Source organism: Chaetodon trifascialis, chromosome 10, assembly GCF_039877785.1.
Source record: "Chaetodon trifascialis isolate fChaTrf1 chromosome 10, fChaTrf1.hap1, whole genome shotgun sequence".
In the NCBI taxonomy this organism is placed as follows: domain Eukaryota; kingdom Metazoa; phylum Chordata; class Actinopteri; order Chaetodontiformes; family Chaetodontidae; genus Chaetodon; species Chaetodon trifascialis.
In genome coordinates, this window is record NC_092065.1 from 5,750,866 (window position 1) to 5,773,896 (window position 23,031).

The 23,031-nt window shown below is 41.3% G+C and overlaps 2 protein-coding genes across 3 annotated transcripts in view; both read left to right on the forward strand.

The window, feature by feature from the left end:
• The window catches only part of LOC139337241 (uncharacterized oxidoreductase YjmC-like), a 297,202-nt gene extending 274,374 nt beyond the window's left edge, over positions 1 to 22,828 (forward strand). Inside the window, exons 2-12 of one of the 2 annotated variants that reach the window (XM_070971749.1) lie at positions 12,093 to 12,148; positions 16,174 to 16,322; positions 16,661 to 16,849; positions 17,286 to 17,347; positions 17,516 to 17,569; positions 17,660 to 17,758; positions 17,973 to 18,108; positions 19,663 to 19,781; positions 20,439 to 20,534; positions 20,640 to 20,750; positions 22,205 to 22,828. In XM_070971749.1, coding sequence (XP_070827850.1) covers positions 12,141 to 12,148; positions 16,174 to 16,322; positions 16,661 to 16,849; positions 17,286 to 17,347; positions 17,516 to 17,569; positions 17,660 to 17,758; positions 17,973 to 18,108; positions 19,663 to 19,781; positions 20,439 to 20,534; positions 20,640 to 20,750; positions 22,205 to 22,270 — 1,089 coding nt within the window. In that variant the 5' untranslated portion in view covers positions 12,093 to 12,140 and the 3' untranslated portion in view covers positions 22,271 to 22,828. Of the gene's footprint in view, positions 1 to 12,034; positions 12,149 to 16,173; positions 16,323 to 16,660; positions 16,850 to 17,285; positions 17,348 to 17,515; positions 17,570 to 17,659; positions 17,759 to 17,972; positions 18,109 to 19,662; positions 19,782 to 20,438; positions 20,535 to 20,639; positions 20,751 to 22,204 lie in introns of those variants that run through there. The other variant, XM_070971747.1, reaches the window with a different exon arrangement.
• LOC139338201 (interferon-induced transmembrane protein 5-like) lies at positions 3,625 to 5,073 on the forward strand. Its single transcript, XM_070973187.1, has 2 exons — positions 3,625 to 3,831; positions 4,821 to 5,073. The coding sequence occupies exons 1-2, from the start codon at positions 3,625 to 3,627 to the stop codon at positions 5,040 to 5,042; spliced, it is 429 nt and encodes a 142-aa protein (XP_070829288.1). The 3' UTR covers positions 5,043 to 5,073.
• Positions 22,829 to 23,031: the final 203 nt, after the last annotated feature.

The following is a 23,031-nucleotide window of genomic DNA, read 5'->3' on the forward strand; positions in this document are numbered from 1 at the left end:
TGATCGACTGGCGACCGGTCCAGGGTGTACCCCACCTCTCGCCCGTTGACAGCTGGGATAGGCCAGCCCCCGAAAGGGATAGGAGGTATAGATGGATGGATGGATGTTAATGAGGGCCATAAAGGGGCCACAATTAAACTCAAATTACTCTAATGTAAAGCAAATGTGCATTAAAAGCACTTCAAACAATACTGAATCCAATATTCAGCAATAACAATACACAAACAATATTTGTGGGCCCTTACTTTAATAAACAAAATAAAAATGCCTGCAAAAATACCTTTAATCAACCCCCATTGCAGTCCTGCATGCTGCATGCTTAGCCACCAACGTCTGCTACCGAATGCGGCCATGAAGTGGGTTACTCACCCTTCAATGTCCGTTTTACCACTGGGCTTACATCTCTGAGCAGCAGCTCCACATACGATTAACAGAAGTCCTGGCTCCCCAGCAATTAAAGCTGCAGTAGGTAACTTGTATAAAAGTATTTTGGTCATATTTGCTACAGCTGTCCCTATGCAGTACAGAAATATGTAATCTGTGCAAAAAAAATGGCTCCAGTGGTCCCACCTACTGCTCCTACTGCGATTTGCAAGAATCCACCATGCCCGACACAAAACAACCAATCAGAGCCAGAGGAGCATCTGAGGGAGTGTCTGACATCTGTCAATCACTACTCACACACACTACAAACCGCCCCCTCCCTCCACTCATGCTGCCGGCTGCCACTCAGTCAAACAGCTCTGTGAGCGGCATCAGGAGTCTAGTGAAAGCTATGGGGAGCAACAGCCACCCGCAAAGGAGAAACTGCCCATACCGCCGCTGCCAACAACAGCATATACGGCTAAGACAACAAATAACCATAAAGCTAATATGGTGATTGTTACAGTAACTCTCCGCAGCGCGTACGGTATGTTAGTGACTGTGATGTAGCGGCTGGGCAGAGTTACCTTGTTTCCGATGCTAAGGCTAACGTTACTGGTTGTCACGGCAGCTGTGCAGATGCTGCAGGGAGGAGGGGCTTGGAGGCAGGGCATGAGTGCAGCGGAGAAGGAGGGGAGTGACGTGGACTTGTGTTGGTTCAAATTTTCGGTCTGCTCTCTTCTCCATCTTACCTACTGCGGCTTTAACAGCAGTCCTGGCTCTCGTGAAAAAAAAAAAAAAAAGACTCCTCACCATGGTCCCAGGAAACATGAAGAAAAGTCAGTCTCTCATCCCCCATGCCAGACCCAGTGCACCATCTGGATTCCTCGCATCTGGTTGCTGATCTCCTCTCAAGTGCTGGCTAATGACTAGCACTGCGGTTAATCCAGTTAAAAGTCTGAAATCACGTACTTGATGGAAGTGTAGTGGTTAGCTTCCAGACTAATGACATCCTAAGCTGCCTTGTGCTAGCTCGATGTTAGCTTGGCTGTTAGCTTGACGTTAGCTGAATGCTCAAAATAACTCCCACAATCAATATACTTCATTCAACTCACAAAAGCAGCAACAGTGACTTTGTGTGCCAAATCACTTCACTGTAACTCTTACTAAAGTTCAGAGACCATATACTGACGAGCTGCATATCTAATTGTTTGCTCTGCCCTCACTCCAACAGCCAGTCAGACAGCAACAGAACTGAACACCTTCTGGTCTCACACACCCTTGACCTCATTCTGTCGCTGTTGTCCCGCCCCTAACCAATCAGAAACCAAGGAACTTGATGTTGCCTCTTGACTGACAAATTAGAAGTAGACTCAAACAAACTTCCGTAAGATGCAAACTAGCAACACTGCTCAACATTACAAACATTGAAGAAACGCATTATTATGTATTCAATGTCAGTAGTAAATCACAACACTATGAAGCAAATAAACGTTTAACCACATTTTATTGGTGATTGGTGTTAATTGCTCCTCCTATTGTGATTGAATCTTCAGCTGGTTTGCATCAATCGATTCACAAGAAACTTAGCATTCTAACAGTGTACAATATGAGTATAAATGGAAACATAGCATTTGTGTCAATAAACAGAAAGAAAAATAAATATCAAGACATTATCCTAACGCCTGCAGGTGAGCTATTGGAACGGTTTTAACTGACAAGTGATGGAATCTTTCCCATTATTACCTTCACTCCCACATGACATAATGCAGCATCACTATAGTTGCAAGAAGATATCTAAGGTGCCATTGTTTGTGAAGTTGACTCAACAGGACAGGGGCTCTTCAGAAGCCAATCAGATGTCAGCTGAGGCCAGTGCCTCCTGTGGCCCCGCCCCCTGGATTTCCCCATGCTGTTAAGATAAAACAACAGGTTTGTTTCCATATTTTGCCAGATTCAAACCCCACGCTGTTTGTAAGGATATGAGTAATGTCTTTTGTCCCCTTTCACAAGGCATGAAACTCTCTTTTCAGCAGGGGGGATGCTCAGTGGCTATCAACAGCACACTGTGGTTATACATGGAAACTCCAGTGTGAGTAACTGAATAACACTGAGCCAATCGTTCCCTGTGGAAAAAAAACTTCACCAAAATAAAGCAAATCGTAACCTTATTGTCTTACACTCAGCCCTCCAAATTAAAAATTAAATTTATAGAGACTGAGGCTAGGGCTGCCAGTAACAGTTTCATTATCTGCTGACTATTTTTGATGGATTGATCAGAAAATACTGAAAAATGCCTATCATTTTTATTTCCCAGAAATGTAATGTCATGAAATTGCCTATTTTGCCAGACGAGCCGTCCAAAGTCCACAGATATTCTATTTACTACCATATATAATAACGAGAAGCAGCAAATCATCATATTTGAGAGCTGGACCCAGAGAATGTTTGGCTATTTTGCTTTAAAAATTACTGAAATCGTTTAAGATAATTGAATAAATAAATAAATAAAAAAATCCTCTGTTGATGGACTCAGCTGTAGCTTAAATTTAAAGAATTAGGGTCAGGATGGATTATTTCAGGTGAGAACTTTTTTTTTCTGGTCTCATAACTAAGAAAGGTCTGCACACTGTTGGTCTCCAAACAAATAAACATCTTTATTTTTTGTCTTGCACCTGAATGTTTCGGTGTGCACACTTGGTCCCTCTTCTGAAGTGTTGTAACTGTGGGTATCAAAACTTCAAGGAACTGTCATATTTTTTACAATTGTATTGTAAAATCTGCACTTTTTGCACCCACTCAGTTTGCTAAGAGAGCACACAGACTTGTCCTTCAAGGCAACTGGCAAACAGCATTTCAGATTAACTCCTCCTCAACACCTTCAAGGCTTTTGAACAGCACTATCTTCTGCTATACCACCCAACTCAACCACCTGACCCACACCACTAGGACTCCTGACAGTTGATGTGATGCATACTTTGGTAGAAGACACTTTACTCTGCTCCCATGCATCTAGTTGTAGTCTCTCATACAGCTTTCTGTCTCTGTATCTCTATTTCAGTCTCTCTCAGGCCTGACCACGTAATGACAGACCTGCTGTATATTAAAGGACCCTGCCCATGCGTCCTCTCCCTGTCACCTCCCTCTTCATTGGCCTTTATAAGCCTCTCACAAAGGGGGAGCGCTACTTTCCAAAGAGGGACTGTGCAGAGACATCTGGAAGGCTAGCTAGCTCTGGGATCTCCTGTCTAAACTCTGACCATGGACAACCATTCATACAACTTCCCCTCAGACTGCACCCCGCTCACCAACTGTAAGTCTGCCCGTAAGCCGGCGGGATCCACCGTTGTGAACATGGGCAACAGTGGCAAGAATCCTCCCCGGGACTACCTTGTCTGGTCGCTGTGCAACACCTTGTATGTTAACTTCTGCTGCCTGGGGTTCATGGCTCTCATCTACTCCATCAAGGTGAGTTTTTTTAGTTAATATTATTATTAATAACTTGGTTAAAACTTCTCTGTGAAAGTAAATGGAAAATCTGGCATGGTGGATTCGGAGTGTCAGACTTGTGCAGCAGGTAAAGTGATGCCATGAAAACAAGGGTGAATGCATTGTGTGCTCCACCATGTAAATCCTCTGTTACCCAGGTCAGATAACACAGTAGAAAGTTGGTATGTCCTTTACCACAGGAATGATGCTGTGAAGAAACAGGAACATAAACCAAAACAAAAGGTTTCCTCACTCAAAGATGACTCAGAGATCGTTGAAAATGCGATGTGCAAATTTGGATTGTACCAATGGTGACTACCTGAACAAAAAGAATTTTGGAAAAACTCTCCAAGAAGGGGTGTGTGTACCCTTTAGTTAGTCGTTTTTTTTTAATCTTTCATCTGGCTTCATTGGGTGCAGCTCTGAATCACAGGCAGAACACTGGCTCAGCACTCAAATTAAAGACAGTGACTGGCTGCTTGTCTGAGGAGTTAAAAATGGCGTAATTGGCATCTTCCTAATGGGCAAGTACTCATGGGAAATTAGAGAGTGCTGGGGAAAGACTCAGGCTGGCGCGTTCCAAAATATACGGATATGCTTAGAAGCAGCTCAAGGATTTCATATCACTCCGCCCTTGCACAACCTTGAATCTGCACTCTCTGTGGAAAAACTGGGAATTATGGGACATGCTGCCATGAATTGGTTGTCAACAAAAACATGACTGAAGATTATAAAATGCTTTTGTTTGCCCTCCTCCTCTCATTATTTACAGTACACATGGGCGTAGACGTCAAGCATTTTAGTTCTTTATGTCCATAAATTAAATATTTAGCTGGGCCATCCAGTAGAGATAAAGCTTTAATGTCTTCAGTTGTGATACTGATTCCTCAATTCTATATTAGTTAATACTGACTTTATGTATGATTGTATGTGTTAAAATGAGAGTGTGTTTGTATGCCTCTGTGTAGGCCAGGGACCAGAAGACTCAGGGCAACCTGCAGCTGGCCCAGGAATGTTCAGACAAGGCCAAGTGGTACAACATCTTGGCAGCTGGCTGGAACCTGCTGATTCCCCTTCTGGCCGTCGTCCTGCTCGTCCTCCTGCTCGTCCACCTGGGCTCATCCCAGGGCTCCTTCGACTTCTTCGGGGAGGACGGCTTCCAAAACTTCATGAAACTGTTCAGCTGGTAGATGGAAGAAAAAGGAGAGAAACGAACCCCCCCCAAAAGAGATTGGTCTTAAAGTCAACCCATTCACACTAACTGGGAGAGGGTATTTCATTGGAGATGAGGGCTGGCATAGTAGCCCCTTAGAATTTTAGCCAGTAAACCAAGGGATAAGGCGTGAGCTCTCTCTCTCTCTTTTCTGCATGGAAATCAGGTCCTGCGCTGGGCATCCTAAAATGTGCCCAGCACTAAAATAATCATAATTGGTGAGCAAGAAAAGAAGCCTTGGTTTGTGTATTACGTGAATGTCCTTTGGGATGCACCGATACAAATGTTGGTATCAGATATTCGGCTGAAACAGGGCATCCAAACAGCGTCAGAGAGTTACACACAAACAACAGTGGATAAAACATAATACTTTTGGACTAGGGAGCTGAAACTAATGGTGAAAGTTTCTGTTGGTCTGTAAAAGCAACACAAGGGTTTGATACTTGTGGGCAAACACTTAGCAGAATTTGTATTGTGAATACTGTGGAACATTAGCATCGGTGCATCCCTAATTCTAATATCAGTATTAGAAGGAGCTCAGCTGACACCTGCCAGTCTCCCAGACACGTTCAGCCAAGATGTGAAGTTGATCAAAGCCTGAACAGCCTAAAAAACAGAAAAGATCAAACAGAGTTTAGAAAGACTAGCAGCTGAGTCCAGACTGAGAGATTTGTCAAACTGCTACTCGGGGTCATTTTTGTTGTTATTTATTGTATTTATGTGGAATGGAAGTTTTGATGACAGCTGAAATCATCTCTTGTCAGGATAGAAAGAGCAGAGGGGACAGAGGACTGTGGAGCCAAAGCCTGAATGTCACGATGATGACAAGCCACTTGACAAAAGACAATCAACATTCACCTCCCATTGAGAGTCACTTATTTGTCTTCTTTCAACAGTTTTTTTTTCTTCTATTTCTATCATTTTATTAATGTTATAACATCTATTTTTGTCTTTATTCATGTATTTTAATTAGTATTTTGTTAAGTATTTTAATTTTACATCATCTTATTGCAGATCTCTTGTGAGTGAGCTAAATAAACCAGATACTGGTAACTATTACATTGAAGAACAAATCAGCCTTCATTTTCTCCCACACAAATACCTTTATGTAACAATTTTCAGGCTTTTTTCAGATTCTCTCTTAGCTAAAGAAGAGGTGTTCATTCTAACATTTTTTATGGTTCCTCTGCTGCACTTGCACCCAGTTTTAAAGTGCTAATTTTGGCCATTGTAGGTTAGATTCTGGGCCGGGTTTGAGGGAACGGGCAAGGCATGTTTTTTTTTCATCCCAGCTGTGAGCCTGCTGCTCTACCAACTATATACAGAACATCCCGTTTTAGGAGACGGTGTAAGTGTGCCCTCAATAAGTAAGGCAGGGCCGCCCAAACAGACCACTACAGAGGAGGCAGCAGCGATGTGGAGGCCTGCAGCGTGACGAGAAGGCTTGTTTCCACTCAATCTGCTCTCAGTCTGAGGAATTGTTGCAGACCAAAGGGGACATGTTCTTGCTCTTTTACATCAGCCTTTTGCTGGCTGGGTGGTGTCCCAGGAAACTCTGGCTTTGGCCAATGTATGGATATTTTTCCAGTTCCAATAAACATTTGCTGCACTGCTGGTTGCACCTTTAGGATCATCATCACAGATGTATGTTGTGCTGTAAAACCATATAATTATTAGAATACAGTTAAAACCCCAAAGTTCAGGTTTCCAATGACACATTTGCTAAATCCCATGGAAATATGTATAAAATAATGAACCAGACAAAACAAGTTTCTCATTTGATGTAATGCTACAATGTACAGAATCACTTGTGTTTTTATTAAATTAAGGAATGAAACAAGTAAATACATATATAACATTTAATGAGAAATATATGTTTATAACCATGTCTTTCCCTGCCAATAGTGTTGTGGTGTGCCAACATTGCTGTGCCTTCTTAGTCATTTTAGTTACCATGTACAGACCATAAAGAAATAAGATTCTAGGATTTGATCTGCAAGCAAAATTAGCTTTGACTGACACAGCTGATAAGACAGGTGAATTAGGAAAGATGTGATAGAGAATGAATCAAGTTTGTACTATAACTCGATGTCACTTCCCTTGTCTAACCTTGTTTGTACATGATGTTTGAAATACACCCACTGAGATGCGCTAAAGCAAAACAGAGGCTAAATCTGAATGTCCTGCAGGAAACCCTCAAAGGCTCCATGTGTCCTCCTGCTCCCTGTCCCTTGTCTTTGATGACTTGGGTGTCCTGCTCCTCTAGACCTCCCACCCTCTTGACTCCCATCATATTAGCAGCCTCTCCTTTGCTTGCAACTTTATTTATATGCACCCAAATCACAGCCTCTAGCTTCCAACTTTCTATTTTGCTCCTGTGGTCAGAGAGAAATGCTTACAGATGTCTGAGCCGTGGAGAATTACAGGCCAGCAGCTGGCCCTGCAGAGGGAGTGGGGCACTAACTTCTTGCTGCTCTTTCTGGGAGCTGTTCGCTGCAGCTGAGACCTGGGGAAGCAGGAGGAAGACATCCGGGAAGGACACTTGTTTGAGTCAGGTTCAACAAACCTAAACTTTATCACAAAAAGGAGTTTTTATTTGGTTCACTTTTGGGCAAACTCTAAGCAAATATAGTGCAGCATGTTCTTCCTCTAATATGTGATCTTGTGTCTAAATCCAACTAACCTCCAACCCTAAAGCAACCTGCATTGGTATAATGTGTTTTCTCCATCTTTGCAACTCACACTTGGTTCTCATTAGTATGACTGGACTTAATATTCATTAGAAATGCTTTTTGTGCACCTAAACCATTCAAAAGCAAGTTTCTGACCCAAGTTTGAAATGTTTAGAAAATGACAACCAATGCTACGACCAGCTTCTTGCCACAACTGAAGGTAGTGGCTATTGTATAAATTACATCTAATGTGAGCTTGGTATTGTATTTATACAATACCAAGCTCAGGTCATCCATCTTTTAAGTCCCAAGAAAAGCCCACAGTCTCCTAGAGGCTGCATACTGTATTGCACCCTGCCTTGCAGCATTAACAGCACATACTGCTACTCTTTGAGCCTTACCAGACATGCCTGGTAGATCAAGATGCTGTTAATTTTGTGCAGAGCTGACATTGCACACAAGATGGTGCAGTAGTGCAAGAGGACAGCTCATGGAGTATCTAAAATGGCAAGGGTTCATCCTACGTGTCAGATTGTGACATTTTCTATGAAAGAAGTAAATGTTGACCTAAATGTGGCACTGAAGTAAAGGTCATGAGGCAATCAAAAACAGCATTTATACTCAGGGATGGAAAGAAGATCCAAAGCAAAGTTCATGGGAATCTTTTTAGAATAACCATGCACGCACACATGCATGTACATACAGGCATTTCTACACTTAAACATACTGTGCACACACACACACACACACACACACACACACACACACACACACACACACACACACACACACACACAGGCCTACTCAAACATGCGTGTATACCCAGAAGGATACATATACACAGAAACACAGATATTTTAATCCGTCCTGATGCATTAATTATAGCAAACTTTGAGTGTCTCCACCTTAGTTTCAACAGTTGCTGTTTAGACATGCTGATAATTACCACAGTGGATTATTTATGAAACAGTGTATTTATGTAATTTATATCAGGTAGGTACTGCCTTTGAAATGCCACATCAAGGCTAATCATCATCTGGCTTAACAGTCTGGTTACGCAGAAATCCTCAAGCAGAAATTAGAAATTTAAAGCTGCATTTTCATGTCTAAACTAGTCCTGCATGACCCGCAGGGACTATCAGACATGATACCCATGAAAAAAGGGTATGTGCTAAAGTTAGCTAAACCGGTTTCCACTGCCTTTGTTGTCATACTATTGTCCCTGTTTCAAGGGCAACTTAAAACCAAGCATTATTATCTGGAAAAACACTGGCATGACTATCTTTTTCTCTTGTATGGGTAATTTAGTGTTTTCGAAGCATTAAATGTAGAGTTAAAGAAGGTTACAGTGCAAACTGTTTCATAACCAGTTAAAGTATAAACTGCAGAGAAAAGTCATTACTTTCTCATAAATTACAGGGCAACAAACATGAAAGTCGAGCATGAAGTCAGTTCATTCTCATCAGAAGTAGCTTTAGTAGCATAGTAGCATAGCACATGTATAGCAGCTTTGGTGTCAAATGTGAGCTTGCACAAGACTCCCAAAATCTGGGATTCATTATGTTTGTACTACAGCGTTCCTATCATGTGGACAGAATGTCCGTGTAGCAGTGGTTACATACTGTGCATCTGTACATCTCACCTCTTATTCAGTTACACATACTTCCAAATCCAGTGAGGTCCTGACCCCTTGTGGCCTGCTGGACACAAGAGATTTGAAGTACACAAGAGAGTCCCTGGCTCAGTCCATCCAGCCTTTCTAACTGGAAAACAGTTACAACAGACTAAAAAGGAAAATCGAAATAATAATAATAGTAATAATAATAATAATAATAATAATAATAATAATAATAATAATAATAATAGTGTCACAAAGACTTGAGAAAGGTATGTCTAATAATTACTTTACCTCATTTAGTATGTTCAAGAAAATTAGATACACCTTAAAGTATGATGCAATGCAGTACATCATCCAAATTAATGTTGTGTCAGTAACAATGGAAAAAATGTCAATTTTAGAAAATCTATATCGTTTAAAGGGCATTGGGTTGCATTCAGTGTAAAGAGCCTTTTATTTTTAGTGTCACTGTTTTGTTGTTGTTTGTAGACTCCATGAAAACAGAGATGAGGAACACTGCTGTGATGTAAGAATGTCTTCAGCTGTAAGCTCACCAAAAATCTCTCATTCTCATTAATGACAGTCACACAGAGGCTGTAGAAGTTTATTGATGCATATATTTGGAAAAAAATTAAGAAATGCTTATCAAACTCTGTGAGAGCGCAGACTGATTGCCTAAAGCAGTCATTTTGTATCTGCATCACATTTTAAAGAGAATCATCCTTGTAAGGGCCATGTATAATACAAGTGAATACATGCATTTAAAAATCAGAAGCATCATCACGACTGTGTCAATTATACATCATCTACTGCATCTTAGAGATGATGAAAATAGGAAAAATGTTCTGATCACATGTTAAAAGCATAACCAAGTGCCACGGGGGCTTCTCTGTAGAGCTGTTCCATATGTTAGGTTACATAACTGTCCCATATTATTACTGCAAATATGTGCCTATGAATGTGTGCCTGGGCCTTTGCAAGAGAAAGAAATTGATTCAAGGTCATGAATTGTAAAGCGATCAAGTACACTCTGCAGCAATGATGGGAAGTAACACAGTACATTTACATAAATACTGTACTTAAGTACAATTTTGAGGGAGTTGTGCTTTGAGTATTCCTATCTTCTGTTACTTTATACTTCTTTTCATCCACTTCTCAGAGAGAAATACTGAACTTTTTCTCCTCTTCATATATATAATAACTTCAGTTGCAAATTGCTTTGCAGATTCAGATTAATAATGCAAAACATAGTCAACATATGCATTATCTATATAATGGGAAATTCACAAGCTACTTAGCTGGATATGAAGTCACAAAATTAGCTCCACATTTAGCTGCTGCAACATTAAAGTGATTAACACTTTAATACATAAATAACTAGATATAATAATATAATATACTGTACATTATTCTGAAATTATTATCTCATTCTGCATAATGGCCACATGTTTTGATGCTGATACTTCTGTACTTTTACTTTGGTAAAATCTTTAATGCAGGACTTTTACTTGTAATGGAGTATTTCCAGAGTGGAATATTACTGCTTTTAATTATTTCTTCCACCACCCCACCCTTTGTCCATCTCTGCCCCCTTCACCATCATGGCATGTAGCCAAGTAGCAAGATTCAGAAAACAAAGTTAGGAAATAACGTAACAGAAGTAAAATTACTAGTTGTAACCAAAAAGAAAACCTAAAAACAGAAGCGTAGGAATGTAGTTCTTTAAGGATAGGTTCTGTTGGTGTTCAGTCTCGAGCCTGATTCAGCCGTCTGCTTCGTGTTTTCTCTGCTCCCTCCCACTGACATTTTGCAACACTAAAGCATTCATTTGGCTTGATAGGTCAAAAAAAAAAAAAAAAAAAAAAAAAAATGCAGGAAACTCCCACATGCATCATTGGTCCAACAAGTACTACAGAACATTTTCTCAAAAACAGACCTGAACCACACCAGGGAGTAGCAAGTCATTTCCCCCCCCCAGTCTTTTTTTTTTTTTTTTTTTCCCATTGTCTTTTATGTAACTGCACCTTTGCCTAAAGGCATGTGGCCTGCTTCGCTCAGTACACCACTGACTTTGTTTGCTCCTTAAACAGACTTTAGGACTTATTGAAAGGACTCAAAACTACAAACGGAGCTCATCCACAGGGGAAAATGTTTAATCCATGCAGTCACATCTCATGTATTTGTTAAGAAATATGATAAATTGTCCTGCAACACTTTGTCCCTAATGTTTGAGATGGAGCAGACTTGTTTTGATGATCACAAAGAAAGTTATGTTTTAATGGTTAAATGAAAGTAGAGCCTATAGGAAGTTCTAATCAGTGCAGTTGCTCTGTATCCAGCGTTTAAGGCAAATACATCCTACAGCATTTCTGTTTTACATGATTAGCATGTATTTATTTAAGATGAGTAACCTGTAGGTAAACTAGGAGTCCTAAGATTTTCCGTTAGAGGGCATTAACCGCCGGTTCAAGGTATACTCCCCAAATGTAGGCTACATATGTTAGACACGAAAGCAGCAGGATGTGAAGTTTACGCAACGCCTCTAGCCACGACCTTGCCACGCAGGAAGAGGCCTGCGGGTTGGCGCGGAGAGAAGCCGCTCCTCCAACACGCCCCCGACATCCAGACACAGGACACCTGATAGATTTGACGACATTGGGCGTTCCCTAACACTGCTGGGCTTGAAGAGCAAGTGGGCCGTGTCTCCGTTTGAACACTGACACCAGCGGCAGGGCAGCCAGGAGAGAAGCAGCAGGACAGCCAGCGACCAAGCAGGACAGCCAGCATGGACAGGTAAGACCCCGATCTGGGGTTCAATTGAAGAGGCTCAAGGGCAGGGGTGTCAATTGGCGCACGCTGCATGGCAGGACAGGCTGCACAAACGCAACCACTTCTCCACAGTTCTTGACTTGCAGGAGTTAAACTAAAAACTAGACGCCTCGCACAAGTCTTTTCAGCCTCTGTTTCTAACCTTTGCGTTAAAGGCAACAATGAGGCGATTGTGTCGCTACTGTTTCTATTTCATGTCTCTGTAACTTCCTATTTTTCTTCAAGTATGTGAGCAGTTATTGTTGCGAAAAGGAAGTGAGGGAAGTTAAAGTTAAAAAGTGTCAACTGGGGGTAATGTGCACTTTTGGACCCCTCCTTTGGGCCGCTATCTGTTCATGAACTCAACAGTCTGCAGAAAATATTATAAAACTGAATGAGTCTGATTGTCTGATCCCCCCCCCCCCCCCCCCCCCCCCCCACACACACACACACGCACCCCAGCTCTGTATAAAAAGAGCATTTTGTTCTCATGTTCACATGACTGTTTCATGTGCTGACTTTCAGAGACCAATGAAACCAGTTTAAGATCCCCTTTCACTTCTACATATGTGCTTTTATTTTATTGATGTGTACTTATGAATGGAGGCAGAGTGATGCAGATAAGAAATAGACTCCCAGTATGAATGCCAGAGATGACCTAACCCTGTTCTGGTTTATGTCGGTCCACACATGAAGAGGGTCTGCAGCAGAATGGCAGCTGGGGTAATGGTGCAAAGCCATGTTTGGTGTTGGTGCTGAAGTAAAGAGAAACATTTTGACCATGAAACAGTTCAAAATGTTTGCATGAAAGTCCGTGCTGTTTATTATCACATTCAGTGGGAGGTTTCTACAACAGCGGTAAATAAAAGCAGCTTGAATGAACTATGAATGCATGAAGTCAGTCTAATTCATACATGATGCTTCTTGGTGAGGTCTCAAAATGTTGCTATGTGAATATTCAGCAGGAAGTCAAAGTACAACTTCCTGCTGAATATTCACATAGCAACACCTTAACTATAGCTATTAACTATAACTTACAGTCCTTGAAAGCAGTCGTTCGACATCATACTTATTCACATTTTTGGCAAGAGTTAGGGGTGAAGATTAATTTCACACTCACATCTGTATGGTAAAAATGCAGCTGGAGCTAGCCAGTTAGCTTACAGTAGCTTAGCATGAAGACCATGGTTAGTCTGGTTCTGTACGAGGATAACAACTAACAACCAATTTTCTAAATAGAAATAATAAAACAGTATTTTGATTATACATTTTGGTTTTTGTACAGATTAAAGGAACAAGATATACTGTGGTGATTATTGAGCTTTAGAGATGCTGGATGGTGGATTTTAATACCTTCGGATAGAGAAAGGCCAGCTGCTTCCTTGACTTTAGGGCGCAGATATCCCCGGTATTCGGAAAACGGGAGATTCGTGGACCTCGAAAGAGACGTGAGCCCCTCAGAAAGCCTCATTTGGGAGAAAGAGTTCTAAAATATCGTGATGTAAATGTATATTTTGGTTCCTGAAATAAAATAAAGGCATTTTTCCACGTGCAGGTTTAATCGTGCATGACAATTTCCAATAATTTCTGTCTAATCAACACAATTTTTCTGTTTGTGCGTGTTCCCAGACTGAATATTTCTGTATGAATAGAAATTTATTGATAGTATATTTTTGCACATAGGCACACACACATGTCCAGTGCCCTCCGAAAAAATAGCCACAGTGTATTCAAATGGACGTGTCAGGTTTGCTGCACCTCTGCATTGATGCATACAGTTTTCTGGTCATAGAGAGTGATGGAGGAGGGGGAGTCGGGGGTTTGTGAACTCTGGGTGGACACTGTGTACTTTTTGACAGCTCGTTTGTGCCACAGTTTGATTCAGGGATGGTTTCTACATGAAAAACAGAAACAGCTGGAGATCAAATTTCCCGAGTTGTTGATGAGGTCGAACTTTAATGTTGAAAAGGTTGATGCCTCAAAGTTGGATAATGGATGTTATAGTTTAAACAGTTGCTTCAGTGTAAGTTAACCAGTGGAGAGGAGATCATTTCCCAAACGCTCAGATCAACTCTCAACTCTCTGAGGTGCAGAAGATTCGATGACTTGCGTCAGTCATTTCTGAGTAAAGCTGTTAATATAGAACATCATGTTACTTTGGTGGGGAACTGAGAGACATCGTTTCAGCAGACAGGCAGCTCGCCCACAGCCTGCATCTGGAACCAATCATGGTGAATTCCAAAGGGAACGGTGTTATATAACCCCCGAATACCTCAAAGTACAACGAAAGAAGAAGGGGAAGGTTCAGGAGTGCAGAATGAGAAGGATGATGGAGAAAGGAGAGAGGAGTAGACTGTCACGTGTTCAGCGTTAAAGACATGAAAACACTCAGATTTGACCTTTTAAACTGGTTTTTATTACTTGTCCAAAGGCGTTTGACCTTTGATAAACAACCTCTGGAAAAAGTGTTCCTGAAGAACATTTCACAGTGAAGTAGTTTACAATGAAGATATATGAATCACTCAGTCTCATCTTAAATTGTCTCTGAAATGGAAACGAATTTACAGATATACAAGTCTACTAACCCCTGACAGAGAAGTGCACCAACGCTTTGTTCTTTATCATAGATGCATATTTGTCACTATGATCTGTGCTCAGAAGTTGTTTGGTGGAGTAACCATTGAAGTGTTCACATATCTGCAAATCCTCCTTAAACACTGTTTCATTTTCAGCAGCGATTCTCCTCCAGTCTTCACGGTGGTGATGTAACTATTTGCATCTGATATCTATTGAGGGACCTCATGTTGGCTGTGGAGTTGTTCATTTGGTCAAGCATGTGACGGCTTAGTTTATATTTGACCAAATGGGTTGGAATTTGTCCGAGTTACAAAGGAACAACGTAATAATTTTGACGTTTGATCTTAGAATTTAAGACATAATAATAACTGTTCTTACTTGTTCTCACTTCACTTATTGCCATGGGTTAGCCAGTGCCGCCGCTAATGTATTCAACACATTTCACGCTGTTGAACACACTGTGAGAGTTTTCGTGCACAGGACTTAAACTGTGACAGAAACAGACACAGTGACCACTGTTTATCACATGACTCTGTGAAGAGAGACAAGCTTTCCGGTACATGAAGTCCTCCCAGTTCTGCCCTTAATCATCATTGTTTGTAAAGTCAACAGAAAGGACAGTTTTGTTCTCACTGGCTTTTCCATCAGACTTTTCCTGCCAAAATTGGCTCATGATAACAACTTAATGTAACACAGGCAGAGCTTAACGGTCATGACCTACATATTGTTTACAGGTTACGCAACCGCTGTTGCAAAGATGGACTTCAGACTTTGAATTGGCACAAAAATTCTCCACCCCTGCAGGACTTTGATGTAGGACATCATTGTGCGGCAGTGCAATGGTTTTGGGCTGCCTTTGCTTTATATACCATAAGTCAGGCTGCCTCTTCTGTTCTTACATGAGAAACAGAACATCAGCCAAAAAACGATTGTGTTGACTTCATTGATTTTATTTATTTATTTTTTTTTGGGGGGGGGCTTAAAAGTCAAATTCCATTTAAAGCTCAATGAAAACAATTCATCCATTTATCCTTCTCCACTGCACTCATGCCCTGCCTCCAAGCCCCGCCTCCTTTCGGCGTCTGTGCGGCTGCCGTGACAACCAGTAACGTTAGCCTTAGCATCGGAAACAAGCTAACTCTGCCCAGCCGCTACATCACAGTCGCTAACATACCGTACGCGCTGCAGAGAGTTACTGTAACAATCACCATATTAGCTTTATGGTTATTTGTTGTCTTAGCTGTATATGCTGTTGTTGGCAGCGGCGGTATGGTATGGGCAGTTTCTCCTTTGATAACATTTATTACAAACCAAAAACATTTCACACACCACTGGTTATTCATTATTTTTCCAAATGTAATTGCTTGACTGCTTGAAAAAAAATGCACACTTAAAGATATAATCATCCGGTTATAAAATTTTCTCCTCTGCAGATGTCTGATTAAGAAGGCGGAGGTGCAAAGCTTCATCGAGAGGTGTATGATAGCCGTGCAGACCAAGCCGCATCATGCCCGCAGCCTGGCCGAGGTGCTGGTGGAGGGAGACTACAGAGGCCACTACAGCCATGGGCTCAACAGGATGGGTGAGTGGGAAGGCCATCGCTTTGTCTGCATGTTTCGTTTAGATGTGGCAGCACACATTTATGTAGTGGGAAAGAAGGTGGTGGCAGAGTGGCAGCACTAATCCGCAAACTCTAATAATGTTTTCATAAATGCAATCATGTTTGTGTTATGCCCTTTATTCCATCAGTTACATGTTTTGCATGATGAGTACCAGAAATTTATCTGAAAAGATATGTCAAACTAATGAAAACTAATCTCTCTACTTCCTACTAATCCATATATTTTCATCAGCTAGCCTTCAGCTGTGTGTGTCTTTAAATATGCTTCATGCTCGCTGTCTCTAACACTTTTTCGACAGACATGTACGTAAAGGACATCCAGTCAGGAATCTGTGCCAAGGACGGCGAGCCAGTGGTGGAGAAGGAGAGTCCAGCCACAGCGCTGGTGAATGGGGAGAACCTCCTGGGTCCCGTGGTGGGAAACTTCTGCATGAATCTGGCCATTAAGAAGGCTAAAGAAGTTGGCGTTGGCTGGGTGGTGGCACATAGTGAGTCCCATTTTTTTCTTTCAGCTCTAAAGGAAAAGTTGTGGCGCAGCTGCACAGGCGGTCGCAGACATCTGTCAACACCTGCTGGATGAAACATCTTAGTGCAGCGTGTAAGACGCAACTGGTCTTTTCTTTGTTTGGCCTGATGGATAACCATGTCTCGTTTCTTGGATTGTCCTCTGGATTATCTTCACTGTTTAAGGTTTAGTAGAGTGTTTGGCTCAAATAACAATTACGTGTGGAAGTAGAGTGTGTCTGATGGATGCAGATTAATTATTGATTATTTTAGAGCAGAACAGCACTGACTACATAGTAAAACACAGTAAAACCCATTCAAAGATGAGATCAAAGATCTCTTCTCTTCAAATAAGACAATAAAAATTCTTTGCCGTTGCTATTCAGATGTTTATTATGTGTATGGCACTTTTCTTTTTAGATTCCAACCATTACGGTATTGCTGGACACTACGCGATACAAGCTCAGAAGGCAAACATGATTGTGAGTGAAAAGTTTATCTGCCTGTCAGCTTATTTTATTTAGATGCACAATTACTAATAGAAAGATTTTAAATCAATGTTTTTAACTGTAAATGTGACTTTAATTAATTGTTGTTTTTAGTTATGGAGGTGAATGTGTTGTGTACCTATCTAATGATAATCTCCACAGGGCATGTCATTTACCAACACGTCACCACTGGTGGTTCCCACACGTGGCAAAGAGGTAAATTTGTAAATTATTCTGGAGAATAAACTGTACTTTCTGCCATGAACGACTTCAGTGTCTCATATACTGTGATCCTGCTGTTTGTAGTGCACTCTGGGCACCAACCCCATCAGTGTGGCGGCCCCTGCTAAAAATGGAGACAGCTTTGTTCTGGATATGGCCACATCAGCGGTAGCACTTGGAAAGGTGAGATCAAGTGTATACTGATAAGCGTGAGATGCCTCACATACAGATCATAACTTCCTCAGTGCTAATAGACATTACCAGCACCAATGGTGATTGACCTGAGCTGTTTACTTTAGTTTTCATGCTGTTTTATTATTTTTGCAGTATAATGTGCACTATAGACTTAAAGCCCACTTACTCACTTACTGAAAGTGTCAGTGTCTTATGTGCACAGGTGGAGCTCCATGATCGACGTGGAGACCCCATCCCCGAGGGCTGGGGCTGTGACGCCAAGGGCCAGCTGACCCCCGACCCTAAGAAAGTTCTGGATGGAGGTGGACTGGTGCCCATTGGTGGCAGTGAAGCCACAGGTCAGAAACCAGCTGATAAAAGTGTAGTTACTGTTTCCCCCTTTCTTTCTGTTTGCATGTCATTGAAATATAATATCGATATCACGCTATCCTGTCTGCGGTTCCGTTTTAGACCAGGGGTGGGGAATCCCAGGCCTCTGGGAAGCCTAAGGCCCACGAGACTGTTTGATCCAGTCCACGAGGCAAATCATAAATATAAAAAAGCAGCTTACTTTGTTTCAGCGATGAAGAAATTAACATGTGTTCGCAACACACGCAGAGCAGTCGATATGACTGAAATGCATCATGGCCAATTGTTTGTAAAACAAAAGTAGATGCAGAGCATTGTACTTTCGAAGACAAGCCAGTGTGTCTGAGTTAGTTTGTGACAAACATGTTAAACTGGGTGAGCTACAAGGACACGTGTTTGGATGAAATTAATGCTCTACAGCAGAGTTTGGTGCCTATCAAGCAGCTTTCACAAGACCACATTCTGGCAGACAGTGTTATTCAGGCAAGTTTTGTGGTGAGCGAGCAAACAGCAAAGGAGCGCCTTGTTGCTTTTGCGGAGCTGCTAGCGTTGAGCAAAGTAAGATTGTTCCAAAGCGTCAGTTTGTCTGGAATAATTCATAGCGAGCTATAACGCAACGTAGAAACTCAGTGACAGCAAGCGTCTGTGCGATGTAGCCGTCATGGTGGACATTACCAAGTACCTCTCAGAGCTGAACCACAAGCTGCAGCCAGCTGCTCAGCTCTCCGCTTTCAAGCGTGAAGTCATTTAAAATGAAACTGAAGCTGTGGGAAATGCAACTTGAAAGCGGTAACCCTGAATTTTCCTGCTCTGTAAGAACAAAACGCTGCTGTGACATTTGAATATATGGCAGAGTGTGAAAATGCCTTCAGGCATTTGGTGAGAGGTTTCAGGACATAGTAAGGGTGAAGTAAACAAAAGGAAATGAATATACTTACTACACTGTTTAATGTGCAAACAGCTGGCCGGGTGTGCTGCCTAAGGCCAATGTGAGCAAATACACATAGTAAGCTTCTTAGGTGACGCCCTATGAAAAATGGCCCTGAAAGGATGGTTCTTCTCCGCTGTTTGAGACATTTTGCTCATTTATCCGACTTTGTCCTCACGCACACTTTATGTAACACTTAAAGAGGAGTTGTACCATTTTCAGTGGGCTGACTGCTTGTTTATGTGCAGCACTTCAGGTCCACTTACAAAAGCACACATGGTTTAGAACTTGTGCATTCATTTACTGAAAAAACTACTACAATCTTTGATTCCTGTAAACAGTTTTACCGTATGACCCCTGTGGTTCTCCGTAGGAATACAGAAGAAGGAGAGATGTAATTCAGGGAGGAGGTGCAAAAGTTTTTCATGTAGGAACAAGTTTGCAGATTAATCACAGAAGACAGGAAGTGAGAGTGGGCAATGTTGCGCCATATGGGAGGGGCTCTGTCTTCATTTTGATATGACATGATGACGATTATGGCAAAGTACACGTGTCGCATTCATCCTCTCTACATGAAACAGCTGACGTTCGTGTGTTTTAATGTCTGTGCACTCAGGAGGATACAAAGGCTACGGTCTGGGAATGATGGTTGAGGTGTTCTGTGGTATCTTGGCTGGTTCCCACTACAGCAAATACATCCGCACATGGAAAGTAACAGACCGTGCTGCCAACCTGGTACATTTTTTTGTTTGTTTTCCTTTGCTTTGTGTTGTGTTTTAACCCCATTTTAAAAAGATAGTTCCCTCAGCTAGCTTGTTTTTATAGTAGTTTTAGCGCTTTGTCATGCTAAACAATAACCTCCTAATGTCTAATGAGACTGAAGACAATGACTTACCTACAGTAAATAACTAAAATCTTGGCAGTCGTGTTACTTCACGCATCATCACTCAAAAACTGGCTGCTACCAGTTACACGAGCTGGTTTCATAGTTTACATGTATTATCTTCCTTAAGTCAGACTGACTGGACCACTGCTCACTTCTGGAATTAATAACAAGTCAACTAAGCAGCATAATTGAGTAAAAGTTCCCATACTGATGATAAATTACTATTCTTGACCCCATAATGCACAGGAGAGGTTGCCTTACAGTGAAGTAATGATTAGCTGGACAGAAATAAAGCTGGTGAATTGATCAGCTCCCTGTCAAATGCAGCAAAGAGACAAGAAAAGACAAGTCTTACATGTTGGAACAGTCTTTGACAGCCGCTGTTATCTAAAAGATAAGCACAATCAATGAGTCCAATGACGCCATATTACGCCCCGCCGAGGCTCCCTATACTGTTTGTTTTGGGTGTGTTCACCGTGTCCTCATCACCTGCTTTGTGTTTTCAGGGTCAGTGTTTTGTGGCGATCAACCCAGAGAACTTTGCTCCCGGGTTCTGCGAGAGGATGTCAGACCTGCTGTCCATCCAGAGAGGCTTGGACCCTGTGAGTAGATCCTATGACTGTAGCCCCTCAGTCTGAGAATTATCAAATGAAATCAAATAAAGCAAGTGAATCGCTCTGAGCTTCATTTGCTTCTGTTTGCTCTAGGCTGACCCCAACAGTCCTGTTTTGACCGCTGGAGATCCTGAGAGGATGAACATGAAGAAGTGTGACGAGATGGGCGGGATACCTTATCACATCAACGTCGTCAACTACATGGTAAGAGCTGCAAAAAAAAGGAAATAAGTGGTAAAACTTTACTAACTCTAGCTTTACATATGAGAGCATATTGACTGAAAAGTGCATCTCTTTTTTAATTGACTAATAGGGCTGGGCGATAAAAACGATAGCGATATGTCTCGCGATAGACGCATCGTCAATATCAATAAAAAATGCATTCGATAAAACATTCGATAATTTTTTTTTCTTCGTCGGAAGAAACCTGAAGCTGCGAAGCGAGGTTGGTTGCATGAACAAAGGCACTCGCTCTCAGGTAACCGAGCAACGTAGGGAGTCATCGCTAATCAATGAGGGAGACACGCTAACACGCCAATCATGTTACATTATCAAGTTCGGTTGCGCCATCTCGTTGTCTCGTGTTTGATGCTCCGCGAGGAGTGAGATGAGAAATAGAAAGTGAGCGCTGCAGCGAGCGAAGAAACTGTCAATAAAACAGGGAAAGTCAGCTCGCCAGTATGGAGTTTTTTGGATTTTATAAGTCGGACCGTAGTTAGACCAATGTGGTCTGTAACTTATGCAAGACTGTCGTCCCCACCAAGACCGGTAACACCACAAACTTATTTAACCACCTTAGCTGCGCTCACTCTTTGGAGCGCCGTCCAAAGTCCAACAACATCTGCACCCGCAGCACCACCGCACAAGCAGCAGATTACCATGCAGAGGTATCTGCTTCAGTGCCTGATGACAAATCATCTAAAAGGCACGAAACGTAACGGAGGCAGCGGCATATCATATAGCTAAAGACATGCTTCACTGTGCACTGAGGAGAAGCTTTCTTACACTTTTTTTTTTTTTTTTAAACATACTTGCAATAAAAATATAATTGAATAGTTCATGTATGTTTAGAGTAAGAAGAGTGACTAAAGTTGTTCATATGTCTAAGCTGGTTTTATAGTTCAGTCAGTGTTACTGTGCTGTCTATCATGTTTGTTTGTTTGTTTGTATGTTACTGATGTCAAGTCTACCTCAGTTTCTGCTATGTTTCCAAAACACTGCACATATTTGAAAACATTTTATTCAGCAGGTGAATCAGCTTGTGAACTTTCTGCACTAAACCTGCAGAAAAAAGTTCTCAGGTTTCTCTGTTTACATTTTTACACTTTTTTTTTTACATTCATTATTTGAGTGTTTTCCATGGTTGTGTTGACATTTCCTTTCCTTTCTGCCTTTATAGCTGAGGGGATTATAATCAGAGGAAGGTTCAATTTAAAATGAAAATGTTTAAATTGAATGTAATTTTCTCCCGGTCCTTATTTTAAATAGGTCATAAAAAATATCAATAATTATCGATATCGACCAATATAAAACACTTATATCGTGATAGAGTTTTCAGCCATATTGCCCAGCCCTATTGACTAATGTTCTCTTTTACGCTCTCCAATGCCTTTGACATTAAGCTAACTTGGCTCAATTTTTGCATTTTATTTCCACAGAATGACTGCGCCAAGAAAATCAACGTCAGCCCGCTGCTGCCATGTGACAAACTCATCTCCAGTTAGTCGGTCCAGTTGAAATGTTCAGCATTTAAATGGCGCTATACAACTCAACTACAACTGTTTCTGCACATTATACATGCCGACAATCATATTTTATGTATGTTTTAACCACACTTGTCAAATATTTTGTTTTGACCTTCATGAAAGTTTTAATGAAGAAACGTTTGTTTTTTGTCTTATCTTTGTCTTATGATACTGCGTGTGTAACAGTGAAATATGCACGTTCTTTGTAAACTCATTCACATCCAGCAGTCAGCCATAACACAACAACAGACAAAATGTCAGTGCTGTTACAAAATGAGCCAAAGTTTTTGTGGTCTGTTATCATTTAGTTGACAGTTGGGTCATTCTGGCATTGAGCCATCCAGTTATGATGCTGTGTAGTTTTGTAACGTGGCAGCAATTTTTACAGTATTGAGCACAAGTTCCTTTATGAGAAGTATTCTTAATCGACCAAGACAATGTTTTTGTTTCATGAAGTTCAAATCCTCTTTTTACTCCAAGGTCATCATTAAAAAGCCATTCCTATGTGCCTTATTCAATAAAAGCCATATGAACCTAAATGTGTTTTTCTGATTTTTGTTACACTCAAATGTCCCACATGGTCTAATATTTTATGGACATTCATTATATATTTAATGTGGTACCTGTTCTTTCATGTTTGTAGTTTATAGTTTTGCCCTTTAAGCATTTCAACCACCAGGTGGCGATGTTAGTTTCAACATTTAGACTTCGCTTGTGTCAGTTCATGGTCAAATATGCTG